General features: G+C 31.3%; 2 protein-coding genes across 5 annotated transcripts in view; one reads left to right on the top strand and one right to left on the bottom strand.

Annotated features, from left to right (window-relative positions):
* The first annotated feature begins 2,916 nt into the window (after positions 1-2,916).
* On the top strand, positions 2,917-4,496 carry LOC111626600 (beta-1,3-galactosyltransferase 1-like). Its single transcript, XM_023370035.1, has one exon. The coding sequence runs from the start codon at positions 3,271-3,273 to the stop codon at positions 4,285-4,287; it is 1,017 nt and encodes a 338-aa protein (XP_023225803.1). The 5' UTR covers positions 2,917-3,270; the 3' UTR covers positions 4,288-4,496.
* Positions 4,497-11,127: 6,631 nt separating this feature from the next.
* The window catches only part of LOC111626601 (caspase activity and apoptosis inhibitor 1-like), a 176,090-nt gene continuing 172,903 nt past the window's right edge, over positions 11,128-14,314 (bottom strand). For all 4 annotated transcript variants that reach the window (XM_023370036.1, XM_023370037.1, XM_023370039.1 and 1 more), the window contains one exon: positions 11,128-11,495. In XM_023370036.1, coding sequence (XP_023225804.1) covers positions 11,250-11,495 — 246 coding nt within the window. In that variant the 3' untranslated portion in view covers positions 11,128-11,249. The remainder of the gene's footprint in view (positions 11,496-14,314) is intronic.

The following is a 14,314-nucleotide window of genomic DNA, read 5'->3' on the forward strand; positions in this document are numbered from 1 at the left end:
ACCTTGAACCCATTATCAACACAATTAAAAATTTTAATGATTCTGAATGTTGATTTCGAGACATTATTTACTTGTATCTTAAGTTTTTGTTTTGTTTTATTAAATAAACTTTTTATGTTTTAATTGGCTGCAATTTGAAAAACATTGTAGATCTACAAATTTTCACTGTCGTCCATCAGTCTTTCCTTAATCTAGAGAACGGAATTAGGTAGATGAAATCCGAGACAACATATGGAAACCTTAGGGGCAGGAGGCCCGATTTATATGAACTTCCGGTTTTCGCTGAAAATCTCGTTATTTTAATTCAAAAGTTTTCTCTTAAAAGCAGTTAATAGATGATCGGCACGACTCTATTGTTAAAGGAAACGTATGATGTACTGTACAGCAGTGTTTCTCAACCTCTAACGAATCGTCGCTCCTTTCACTACAAAATACCGATGCCGAGGGCCAAGACTAACGCCAAATTCGTACTGCATTGAATAGACTAGTGACTAGTATAATGTTATTTGTTTAATTATTGTACGATATAACGAATAAAATATCTAATTATTCTTAATATAATGTTTTACTATATCGCCCAGAAAATTTTTTCGCCCCCAAAATATAAATTGTTACTAATCGCCCCTCAACATGGAAAAACGCCCACATAGGGGCGATATCGCCCCGTTGAGAAACATTGATGTATAGTACAGGGACAAGATACTACTAATTTCAGGTGGAGAGCATAGGCTATATTCTAAGTGAAATAAATTAAAAATTGCAGCCCGGCATTGTGACGATCTCACAATAAATAATCGTTCGTATTTTAATTTATATTCATATGCACTTGCTTAATTATTTAATTTTTATTGGCAATTTTAATTTTTCAAATGAAACGAGCTATTATTTATTGTGACATCATAATGCTCTCAATTTTAATAATGTCTTGTCCCTGTACAGTGCATCATACTTTTCCTGTTAACAATAGTCATGCATCTATCTAATTCTGTTCTCGAGTTTAAGAAAGACAGACAAACGGACGCCAGTGGAAATTTATAGATCTGAAATTTTTGAAAATTGCTACCCAATGATATTATTTTCAGAACAATCTCTAATCTGTTAAATTCAGTAAAATGTTTGTATTTAACACCTAAATAGGAGGCCTATTTCCTATAAAAAGTCTTCCTGGAGACGGCACCCAAGACAATAATAATAATCTCCCTTCTGAAATTTTATGAGTTTTGAAATTTAAAAAAGGTATAAGTTTTATTATAAGAAATTTCTAAAAAATTATAACATGCGTTATTTATAACACTTCTTTTAATTTTTATTTAAAACATTTTGAAGTTTAGAGGTTGTTATTTAATAAAATTGACATTTTTTATGAGTGGTTGTACTGTAAATTCCTCCTCGACCGTTAATTTTAATGTGTTTTTTAACAAATTTCTTTTTTCTTGTGCAATTTTAGTTTATTGTGCAATTTTAGTTTATTGTGCAGCCCTATTAAATATAGCCTAAATAGATGTTTTAGATTATTCTGTTTTAATAGAAATATAAGATTGATAAAATTTAAATAATGTAATTATATTAAAAAGTATTATAAAATTCCGATTTCCCCTATTGTTAACTCCGTGTCGGTATGGAAAAGATTGGTTTTTCGTAATGTCTCACGCGGAAGTCGTCCGACTTTCATTTTGAAACAGGACGAATTTTATAAACTTACACTGTACAAGTGAATTTTAATAATTTACAATATAGTCCATACAGACAAACGAACAAAAAATAGTTTTTTAGGGTGCTTAGAAAATGAAAGGTTATCCTACTAAAAAAAAAGCCGAGTAATGACTAAGCATGAAAAGTGTTTCAAACTACTCGAATAACTTTACATATTTTTAAATTAACAAGTCGGTAAAGTTCAAATGAAAAATGCAGAATAGATCCTAATGCTTAGTTTAACCCTTTCCTTTTTTAGTATTTACTTACAGCATTCATATTCGATACTAATTTATTATGCGAATGAAAGAATCCGAGCTTCGAAGCAAGTTACAATTTAATCTGGGTATTTCAGTTGACCCGGATAAAGTTGTATTGAAATACGATCGGCTGGATCAAATGTAACATTTATTTCTAATTACTCATCATTGAATCAAGTGTTCCCGGTTGGAACTAATATTAAAAAATAATTAATTAATCGAAAAGATGGTGCTTGGTTTAATATATGTAGTATTACGATATTAAATAATCTACTTTGCATATTTATTTCATGTTATTTATACACTCACTCACTCACGCATACATACATACATACATACATACATACATACATATAAATAAATAGGCGTTATTATAGTGAGACCAACATGATTATTTGGTTCAGGCCGATAGCTGATCCAGAAAACTTTAGAGAGAGCGCAGAAAGAAAACAATATAGCGTACAAAACTTTTTACTATCCTAGGTACTCGGCTTTACTCGGGAAAACTCTCAGAAGAGATACAGCTGCGCCCTGCTTACCCCTTTAAATCTACTCTCTGTTCAGGTTTTACATTTTGTCATGCCTGCAAAATAATTGATGCAAATTATTTATTCTATTGAATCTCTTGACTATTAAGGAAGAATTTTTGTCAAATTTTATTATTTAACATTTTAAAAATATAAATTCTGATATATAAATTACATTTTAGCTCAGTAAGACGAAACACATAACATATATTTTGAGGTCGCACACGTTTCTGTATACAATATGGAGTTAAATAAATCAGTTAAGTATTTAAATTTACATAGCCTATAATCAGATTTTTGCTATATAAAGATGATATTAAATATACATTAATATTTAATTCAAAGCTAAAATTTAAATCTATAAACATTAAATTTGAATTTAGCAGGATTCTAAATTATGAGAAGTTTCTGATACTAAGTATGTGTGAAACGCCCAATAAACAATATAAAAATGAGTAATTGTGGATTTTTTTGAAGTACCATAATAAACATTATAATTGGTGAGCCATCACTTGAAAGCCGCAATTAGTTATCGTTATTTCGATCTATCGGAGGAATGTAACTGCGTTCGTTTATCTGTACAAATGAAAGGTTTCTCCGTCACGTGATAAACCTGGAGAAAAAATCATACCGCTGTACTCGTTTGAAATTTACCTGTCTAGTGAAGGTGAGGTTATACGATAACTCAGTCTCGTGATATAAAAAAAATGAAGGATATTATTTCCGTGAATTATTATTATTCATAAGTTGGCCGATTCGATTCGTCGTCTCGCGGATGTCTTCTGTAGATAATGCTGCCTGTAATTATATGTCTTTTCCATCGAAAAGTGATCTGGAGTGCCTTTTTGTTACTATTGAGCTTGGGTTTATTTTTGACCGCCGTCAAAATCAAGAAAATGAGCGATCGAGGATATTTTTTGAACACTTTAGGAGTCCTAGAAACGGATCCCGTTCGAATGTCCACAGTTTCCTCGCTAGTCGACGACCAAAACGTTTTCTTTGATCTTCCTGTTTGCAGTTTTCGCCCCTATTTATTAATTTTAGTCGCTTCGTCTCCCGAAAATTTCGATCGTCGTGCGGCCATTCGTCGAACGTGGGGAAGATCGTCTCTTCGCATGCTGAGAAATAATCTTTCGACCGTTACCATGTTCCTGGTGGGGCGGTCGACAGATAGCAAATTTCTTAATATTTTAGTAGAAAACGAAAAGATATCTTCGGGTGATTTAGTGGTAGGAGATTACGCGGATACTTACAGAAATCTCACTCTGAAAATCATTCACGGAGCTCGCTGGGCCCATCGTTATTGCCAGTCTTCGTATCTGCTGAAAACCGACGACGACTGTTACGTCAACGTTGCCCTTCTGCTGAAATTTCTATCTCGGAGCAACAAGATGCATAAGGGTCTGTACGTGGGGCGCAAAAGGAGCCGAGCCAAAGTGGTGCGCGATCCCAAAAGCAAATGGTACGTATCTAAAGAACAATTTTCGCCGTCCGTTTATCCCGATTACGTTTCGGGAATAGGATATATCGTGTCTGCCGACGTTCTATCCGTGTTCGTCGACGAGACCACCCATTACGCGCCATTTCCCAACGAGGACGCTTTCGTGGGTACAGTTCTGAGAAGAAGAGGAGTGAAGCCCATTCATAGTTCCAGATTCAGTATTTCTAGCGGACCGTGGAGAGTGTGCAATTTTCTGTACATCTTTGTGTTGCACAGAATTCCGGCAGAATATCAAAGAAAAATGCAAGCATTGTCCGATATGGCATTAGTGGAATGCCCTTTCACACCATGGGACGAATGGGACTGAAGTTGATTTAATCAAACAAGAATGAAGATTTTCTTCTTATGCGTAGTTAGTTGTGAAGTTTTTGAAATTTTTTCTCAAAAATAACGTCTGCAAATAGCTTTTTCAACAGAATTTAGTTTGAAATAAGGTTAGGAGACATCTTCCTCAGCGTAAGTTCTATGCATTCTATTTTCAAACGATCGAGAGAAGCGTAGAGAAACACTATGCAAATTTTAAAACTACAATTTCGTTTTTTTCAGCTTCACTGTTTTTAAATAACTTATATCAGTACACAGTAAAATAATTTTTGAATTTTATCGGAAATTAATAGTCATTGTAAAGATTTTGCAATTAATCTCCTATTTAATTTTTCGATTTGTATATTCTGAGAGAATATTCTTAATATATTTGTTTGTCTTGTTTTGGCTCATAGAATCCTCGAAGTCGGAAATAGAAAGAGTATAATTTTTACTTGTTTTTTAACTAAAATTTTTTTATTTTTAGTGTGTTAATATTATCACCGATCCCATTGGTTTTAATAATTGAATTTATATTTAATATATTTGTAAATCGATATTCCTAAAGGCATCAAAACGGGCCTACACTCAATCATATTTAAATAATTTTTTCCATCAATTGGAGGCTTTGTGCAGCTTTTAAATTTTAATGGAGTAGTATAACAATAATCATGGTTTAAGCTAGGAAAAAATTTCCTATTAGCTAATTTTACTAAAAAAGTTGCAAAAAAATTTTAGAAACTGTAGCTAACATTTCTCATATGTGAGGCTGCCCAGAACAATTCACAATGCATTATTGTTTAAACATTTGTTTATTCTCATAGATACTATACATTATTACACTACCAATATAACCATAAATCTATTGTTACAACCCACAAGTATCATACATTATTGAACAATTCTTCTTTGGCTTTGATTCACACCTGGCAACAAATGCTGAATAGAAATCAAATTCCTATCTTGGTTATTGGGGAAGCCATTTATGGAGAAATTTAGCAAGTTGCTGACATTTTTTACATCAAGACAGTTTCCAATTGGAGTTTTTGTTAATGTCATCTCATCGAAACTTTTCACACTCAACAGTGTGAGGTTTGCACTGGTTATGAAAGAACAAATTCAATAACTGTTGATAGTTGTAAATGATCTCTCAGATCACCCTCATTATCATTTTATAAACTTTAGTCAATGATATGTATCTTTACACATGAGAGCAACAAATATTTTAAACAAATCCCGCTTCATCAGAAATCATCTTTTTTAAAATTACAATATTAACCACTTGGAAAACGTTAGCTTTTTACCGAAATGTGGCAAGAAAGTTGTCGCTAAATCTAAGTTCTTGGAACATTTTAGTGAAAAAAACTAGCGACAGCTTAAACCCTGAATAATACTACAGTTTTATATTATCTGTTGTTTCACAACTAATGCAAACCTCACTGGTTATCTATACTAATATAATAAAGAGGTAATGTTTGTATGTTAGTTTGTATGCAGCAGGTAATCTCCAAAACTACTCATCCGATTTCAAAAATTCTTTCACCAATATTTAGAATGGAACCTCAGGGTGGACATAGGCTGTCGAATACATGTCGAAATTACCCCATTGGGGGAGAGGGACAGGATTAAGGCTTACTGTGAAAAACTTGGCTTCTATTATACTATTTTAGATGCGGGTTTTTGCGTTTTTGATTGCGTTTTAATAGGCTATGTTAACAGAATGTACACTAAGAAGAAATTTTTCGAAAAATTTTCTCTCAGGGGGGAAGTGTTATACATTTATAATAGATACATTTTGAGCCACAACAAGGCGTGGCGGGGTCTGCTAGTGAAAGAATAAACTTAAAAAATAAACTTTACATGCTTGAAACATTCTATCCTTGAAAAGTTTCTATTCTCAATGTTAGTCTGAATCTAAATTAAATAGAAAAAATTAAGGACATAGAGAAACTTTATACTGTATCCTGAAATTATGTCTGAACGATGCATTGTTACTACTTTAACATTCATTTTGTAAATTATGAAAAATTTGTATCCAAATAGTTATTTATGAATACACTACTACTAATATATTTAATGTAAGAAAATTGTCATATTTCATGGAAATGGAAACATTTTGCAACAGTTTTTCCAATAGTTTATTTATAATTTATTACTTGATATTTATATATAAGTTAAANTTTTTCATCAGATATTTTCTAATATATCTGGGATAGACCACCTCAGAAAAATTCCTGGGGTTTTCTGACCCCCAGATTCAATCCCAAGTCCCTAGAGCAGTAAGCTGACACCATAACTGTCTCATTCATTGGACGATTTTATATATGTGTGGGCTTATATTTGGTGTATATTCCAGGACCAAAATCTTACCAGTCTGACACTGGGTACAGCTAGACACATCTTTAGAGTACTCATTAAACTTTCTATATAAACAATCAGCATTAAAAACCTGCTTTTTTTGACAGTACTCATCAATCTCCAAATTCAAGGGCAAAGATACATTTGTCACTTTAAATAATATATTGCCAATCTTCCATGGTCAAGTTCTGATGCTCCTTAACTCATTTGATTCGTTCATGGCATTGCTTGGTATCCATGTGGCTTTTTACCTTGGGCACGTATGTTCTAAATTCATATTTATCCAAGATCTGCCAGATTTATTTATTTACTTTTTACAAGTAAATAATGTTATGATGTTGGATGGATGGGATATATAAAGTTTCAGTGATCTTGAAATATTTCACAAAATGTTTTAACTACAATATTATATTTATTATTACAAAATGCTCATTTTCCTGTAGCAACATGGAAAAATCTTTTTGTGATTATAAAGGTCATTTCAGATATATACAAGACTCTTAAATATTGCTTCAGACTTCTGATCTCTAACTCTGTCTTAAAAAAGCTGCCTGTAGTATAACATGAAAGATTAAACTTTGCTGAAAAGTTTTTACTCAAAATATATTTTCTTGGCTAAAATATTATAATGCACAACATAATGCTGGATGAATACTTTCCATGGTTGTATATTAGTTTTATTATAAGTAATAAAACTAATATTTTAACATATACTGTAACAAAATTTAGCATGAGAATTTTATATTTTGAAGGTTTGATCTATTGTGTCAAATTATATTTTATAATGCATTCTTTGATACAAATGTATATCATGTTGCTGAAACCAATCTACAGTTTGTTGATCAAATATTTTCTATGTTCAGTTTAAATTAAAAACTTATTAAAAAGAAAAGGAAATTCAGAAAGATCAGCAAAGATTTTAAGTACATAAATTTAAAACAAATTTGGCCATAAAAGAACTTTTTTGCATTGAACTTCATTTTATTTGTTTTATAAGACACATTACTATTTTATTCTTAATAATTTTTGTTAGTTTTAACCATTAAAAAACAGTTTTGAAAATAGCAACTTAAATGATCTGTTTTGGAATATATTAAAATTTTAACCTGTTTTTGTTTTAATAAATTAATTTATACACTGAAATACTAATAATTAAGTACAAAACTTGTACTAAAACTAATATTTTTCTTATAGTCTTTCTTTTTTGTGTGCTAACAATAAAATAAAATGCTGATTCAATTCAATAATAAAAAAATTAAAAAAATAGATTCAATATACAGTGGAATTCAGATTTAGTGGAAACTGTTTAGCAGATATTTGTACTTAACAGACAAATATAAAAATATATAGTCTTATTACTAAATAAAAACTGCCTTCTGTGGATGAACTAAAATTTCCTATTTTCTACAAACCTTTTATTATGCTGACAGTACAATAGATTTTAAGTGATTATTCATGGAAAATATGCAAATTTACTATGTTTAGCCTTGATGGCATCATTCCGTAGAATTTCTTTGTGCCCTTAAATGTGTCAAATGAGATTTTCATAGTTCTATTTTTAGATAGTATTCTGACACCCTACATGTCAAGCATTGCTAAGTTGATGTCAGTATAATGTGAAGAAAGAATTAACAATTCAAAGAATTTTAAAGGCGGAAAGAATAATAAAAACAAATCAAATGAGTTACATGTTGGAAAAATTGGCAAATGTCTGGGTTAGGAAGCAAAACTACCTAGTTACCAGTTTGCAGTGCCATGCCTGACTAATCTTTTCTTTTAAATTAATTAATTGTTAATATGTAATTATTAAATTTAGTAATAAATGGCATTTAATAATTAATAATAAATATAATTTGTCATTAAAAGTGTTCTGTAAATGTAGTCCTATAATTTGAGCAGTTCCTTGGTTATTTCCTAATTCTATTCTTAACATACATTCTTTTACAAAGCAAAATCATAATCTAAACATACAAATCAATACTAAACAGAAATTTGAACTAAACTAAAACATAGCTCATTAGTTTAAATAATTTATAAGTTATATGGGAATTTTTAACGGATACTTGTCTTACAATGAAACCTGGCCTTAGACAATTTATTTATTAAATATGGAGATGTGTCTATAGTTGACAACTATGATGAAAATATTGAGATAAAAAAAATGTTGCAAATCAAACACAGTTTTAGGTGAACAGAATGTTAAAAATCTACTAAATAAAAGATGTAGTATCATTAAATTAGGAAATTTGCTTTCATCTCAGGAGAATATTTTAACAACTTCTAAGAAATTAAACATTTTGTTTTTTTTATTTTTGAATTATTTATAATGGGGTTAGGACATTCATAAAAATTTTAAAAATCTATTTGAATTTACTAAATGCATTAATGTGACTCCAATTTACAAATAATATGATACAATAAGCTGTTTTCTTTTATCCCTCTTCCCAATCTAAGAGAAGAAATTTGATATGACGACTGCTGACAATGATAGAATACTTTGTTTTCATAAATTTTGAGTACAATGAGATGGTTTGTAGGTTTTAATCTCCATTATCATTGTTTCATTTATTTATTTGCTAGGGATAGTGCTATTCATTCTAATGTAGTTGTGAGGTTTAGTAAACTTTATCTCTAAAAGATCCTTGTATTGGTGATTATTGTTATTATTTTTTAATTAAGAAATGTCTGTGATATATGAAAAATACAGTATACTCCTAATTATCCATACCTGTAATGAAAGCACAGATAATGTGGAAACAGATAATCCACAAGTCTGTTTTAATGAAAGCTAATCAATTTTTCCTTTATTTAGTTTTTAATTTCATAGTTTACTTATTAAGAATAAAATAGTTTTGAAAACAATAATTAATTAATAAGCTTAGATGTGACCAGAGTGGAATAAAACTTTGATTATTCTTATGAAATTTCTGTTTACATCCAAACTAGTGCATGACATTCACTATCAATTTCTTGTATTATTAACCAAGAATGACATGTGGTTGCCAGCTTAATATCACTGTAAGACAACATTAATTTTACAATATTAATGACTTTATTGATAAGGAAATGGTTCAAAATATTTTCCTCAAACAATTTTACAACTTATTTAATGATGAAAAGAAAATACAATAGACCCCCTATAAAACGGGTTCCTATAATTACGATTCCTATAAGACAGCGAAAAAATTGCAACGGTATCCATAAAAAACGGTAAAAAACTCCTATAATTACGTAAAACGTCATCGGACAGCCGAACTATTTTCCGTCGTCAAGTGCCACGCTACGGAGAGATTACTATCGTCTGTACAGTATTATATATAAATTATACATAAATTAGGTACTGTACATATAATTATATATTAATTAGGTATTGTATATATAATTATATATTAGCTTAATTTATTGTAACTTTATTATAATTATATATATATTTTCTGCCACCTGGGCCACGCTACAGAGAGTTTAGGCGAACTATCGTCTGTACAGTATGTAAATTAGGTACCATAAGTCTAATACAGCACTGTAATTTTATACGTTTCTTGTGAAAGAAACATATCTTATTCAACAGCGATAAAAATTATTTATATTAATGATGTCTCCAAAGTTCAGCAAAGTTTTCGCAGAAAAATAACATCAGAAATCGCGGCTGCAGTTTGCTGAGCTGTTCCGCGACGAAAACAAGCTTGAGCACCATTCAAGCTTGAACAAGCTTGAATGGTGCACACTCGGTAAGTAATCATACAATTTTTTGTTTATAGCGTAGTTTATACGGATTATTTCCAAAAAAAAATATACGTATTTTGGAAATGTTGAGTCGGATTAGTCTAGAATCGATTAATTTTATGGAAGAAAACCTTTCAAACAGCCGTAGTCCGTAAACTTGACACGTGTCGGGCTGTGATTGGAAGGACTCGTAAGAAATTGGATTCGTAAAGAATGGAATGTATCTACTGTCTTATAGGGTCTCGACTGTACAATACATATGTAAGTATGATTGTATTGTTCAAGAATCAACTTCACTCACTACTTGTTAGACCTTTAATTTATGCCTTGATATTCTGGAAGTAGTTCTGACACTCAACATACCATTTTAAATAGCAAGAGTTAGTTAACAATGTAGATTTTTTAAATTTAATGGTAATATTTGTATTCCTGACATATTTCTTTTATCAAGATGTAAGCATGCATAGATAATTGAGAGTATACTGTACATAATTTATCATTCACTTTCCTCATTTTGTATTAGTGAAAATCAATGTTTTGTAACAATTTAATGTTGTTTGGAGAACATGAGTAGGGCAACTTTAAGAAATAAGGAATAAACTTGTCCTAATTTATAAGATTTTGTTTACTGAGAAGTATTCAGGAATAGGGTACACTTGTATATTGGGATTAAGTTGTGTGTATTTCTTTTGTCTTCTATAATTAAACTTAATGAAGAAACATATTTTAGTTATTCATTCATGTGAATTAGTGTTCTGCTTGAATAAGATAAACAAGACTTTTGTTGGATAGTAAAGATAATTATTTAATGATTCTGATCAAAATTCAGTTATTAAACAAAATTTTACACGCATTCAAATATAATGATTTTCAAAGGAAGAATGATCATGAGAATGTGGAATCCTTTTTCTTATCAATTTTGTGAAGAGATTCATCATCTTCGGAAGTATGTAGTCCCTGCGCTTTCATCAAAGATCTAATAGCCCTGGCACGCATCTCTAATTCTAAAATTTCCAGTTGAGTCTTAGTGAAAGCATTCAACCATTCCTTTTCTCCCATTTCCACTGTTACTGTTGTGCTTGAAATATGCACTTGACCATCTGAACTATCTTGAATACTTTTTTCTTGAAGCTGCATGAATATGTAAAAAATAAATAATAAAATTATTATTATTATTTTTTCATTGTAATAATAGTCAGCATTTCTAGATCTGATATGGATAAAGATTACATTTTTTGCTAGTATTAAAATTAAAATTGTTAATAATGTTACTTTCAATACTTGCTATATCATGTCATATATATATATATAATTTACATTAATATTGTAATGAATCAGAGCATTCAAAGAAATATCAAAATAGCTTTTAAAGAAATAATACAATGAATAATTCTTTATATTATTAAACTAATACAGGGATTCCTCATTAATTCGAACTCTGGATTGCTATGACTTACCTTACCATTAACTACTCTTATCTCATAAAATATGGTTGGATTTAAGGTTTGCAAGATTCGGCTACTTTAAAAGTAATTTAAACTACATTTCGAGAATTTTGCTTTTCTTTTTATAAAACCTGTCTGGTGAGAACATCACAGGTTGTCAGATATGTTCTTCTTACCTGCAATGTTAGTACAATACATGATATCATTTTGCTAAAACTAGCTGATCTCCATTGTACAGCAAAGAAATATATAGTGAATGGGCAGGAAGTGAATATTTTTGCTTGTCAAAGTGATTTTCTTAGAGGCATCATGAAAAGGTTCCAAGAGAAGCTAAAATGATATCTTGATTGCAAAAAAACTAGAATTCTCCAGGAGGTGGATAAGAATGTACTGTACATTTGAAAAGTGAGACTGCAAGGGCTTTCAATATTTCTTTTTCAGCTGTCATCATGGCCAAAAAACTGACAAAATTGGCAAACAAAAACGTCTGTGAACTGCTAAATATGAAAAACTAGAAGATGCTCTTTTCCAGTGATTTTCTGATGTGTGTGCAAAAAATATTCCTGCTAGGACCTCTGATCAAAGAAAAAAAGATCATGCATGGGAATCGATGATTTCAAATTTTCAAACAGATGATTGTGCCAATTTTAAGTCTGCCACAATATCATATCTCTGAATGCCTGAAGTAAATTTTTCATCAGTGAACACAAATACTGCCAAATCATGGCAGTACTAGTGTTCACTGATTGAATAAACAGTTTCTAGCCAAATCATGGCTAGAAACTGTTTATCCAATACTACAAGAATATGCTGAATATGACATCTTCAATGTAGATGAGACAGGTGTATACTACAATTTGATGCTATTGAAAAATTTAGCACTGGAAGGAGAAACTGTGATCATCTCCTTGTTGCATTTGCCATTATGGCAGTCATGCTGTGTTGCAGAGTAGATGGCACAGAGAAATTTCTGTCTGTAATAACTGGCAAATTTGCCAACTCTCATTACATGAGGCAGATTGTTATACAAGGATAACTGCAGTTTCCTTATCCCTACGACTTAAATAAAAAATGTTGGTTGACTGCAAAGATATTTTGAGACTGACTGCTATGCTTTCAAAACAAAATGGCAATGCAAAAATGGAATTGCTAATGGATTGAATATTGTCCTACAATATCAAAGGTCTATACCTTCCTAATGTTCAGGTGCTTTTTTTATCAACAAACACTGTCCATGTTATCCAGTCCTTAGATCAGTGTTTCTCAACCTCTAACAAATCGTCGCCCCCTTCAACATAGTATCGCACCCCTCACTACAAAATTCCGATGCCGAGGGACAAGGCTAACGCCAAATTTGTACTGCATTGAATAGACTAGTGACTAGTATAATGTTATTTGTTTAATTATTGTACAATATAATGAATAAAATATCTAATTATTCTTAATATAATGTTTTACTATTATCGCCCAGATATAGTAAACATTATATCCTCAACATGGAATAATGCCTCAACATGCCAGGTATAGCCTCAACATGGAAAAATGCCCACATGGGGGTGATATCACCCCCATTGAGAAACACTGCCTTAGATCAAGGCATAATTTCATAACTGAAAGCTGGGTACAGGATGCATTTGATGTACAGTTCATGTGTGGAGAGATTTCTCAAAGTGTACCCACTGAAAAAAAAAAAGAAAATAGAATGTCTTGGATGCTCTACAGAATGTTGTGACCAACTGACAAGAAATTCCAGCCAAAAGTATCAGAAACTGTTTTGCAAAATCCAGGTTTTGTTCAACAGCATGCAGATGCTGGAGACCTTGAAGTGCCACCTTAATGGAAAGCCTTAACAAAAACATCAACTATGTCATGAACTTCCCAGATTAGCGAGGTTGCAGCTGAAATTTTCAGTGCAAAAAGCATGAACTTTCAGACGTTCAGCGCTGTCTTCCTGTAAGCCTAGAAGTTTGACAATGGCATTTGGAACATCGAGCATGATTCCACTGATGTTTCAAATGCCAATGTCAAACTTCTAGGCTTACAGGAAGGCGGCGCTGAACGTCTGAAGTTCATGTTTTCATGTAGAAAACTTCAGCCACAACCTCCCTATTATGTGAGTGTGGATAACAATATTGCAACAATTGATGACATCAACTTTAATGAGACAATACCAAACCTGGATGCAGCTACAGTACCAGCACAAATGCTCAAAGTACACAGTAGCAAGAACAAAGACTACCAGAAAATCATGTCAAAGGAAATTTTTGCACTCTATGCACAATTGATATAATGCTTGAAGATTATGCTATGTATGAGTGCTAGCAAGGATATTCATCTTGCCCTTGAGAAGCTATGTGCCTTTGCACATAAACAATACAAACAGACAACAAAGCAGTCCATACTTGATTCTTTCTTTCTTCCAGTGAGAAAAAAGCCACTACACACTCAATTAAATGACAGACTAACATTTTTGATCTGTATAGATCATCTTCAGGTCTGAGAGTT

Source organism: Centruroides sculpturatus, unplaced genomic scaffold (genome assembly GCF_000671375.1).
Source record: "Centruroides sculpturatus isolate CEXI.00-Female unplaced genomic scaffold, Cexi_2.0 scaffold465, whole genome shotgun sequence".
Taxonomy (NCBI): Eukaryota; Metazoa; Arthropoda; class Arachnida; order Scorpiones; family Buthidae; genus Centruroides; species Centruroides sculpturatus.

What these genes read in the sequence shown, in the direction of transcription:
- LOC111626600 (XM_023370035.1), top strand. Translation starts at nt 3,271, where the DNA reads ATGCTGCCTGTAATTATATGTCTTTTCCATCGAAAAGTGATCTGGAGT.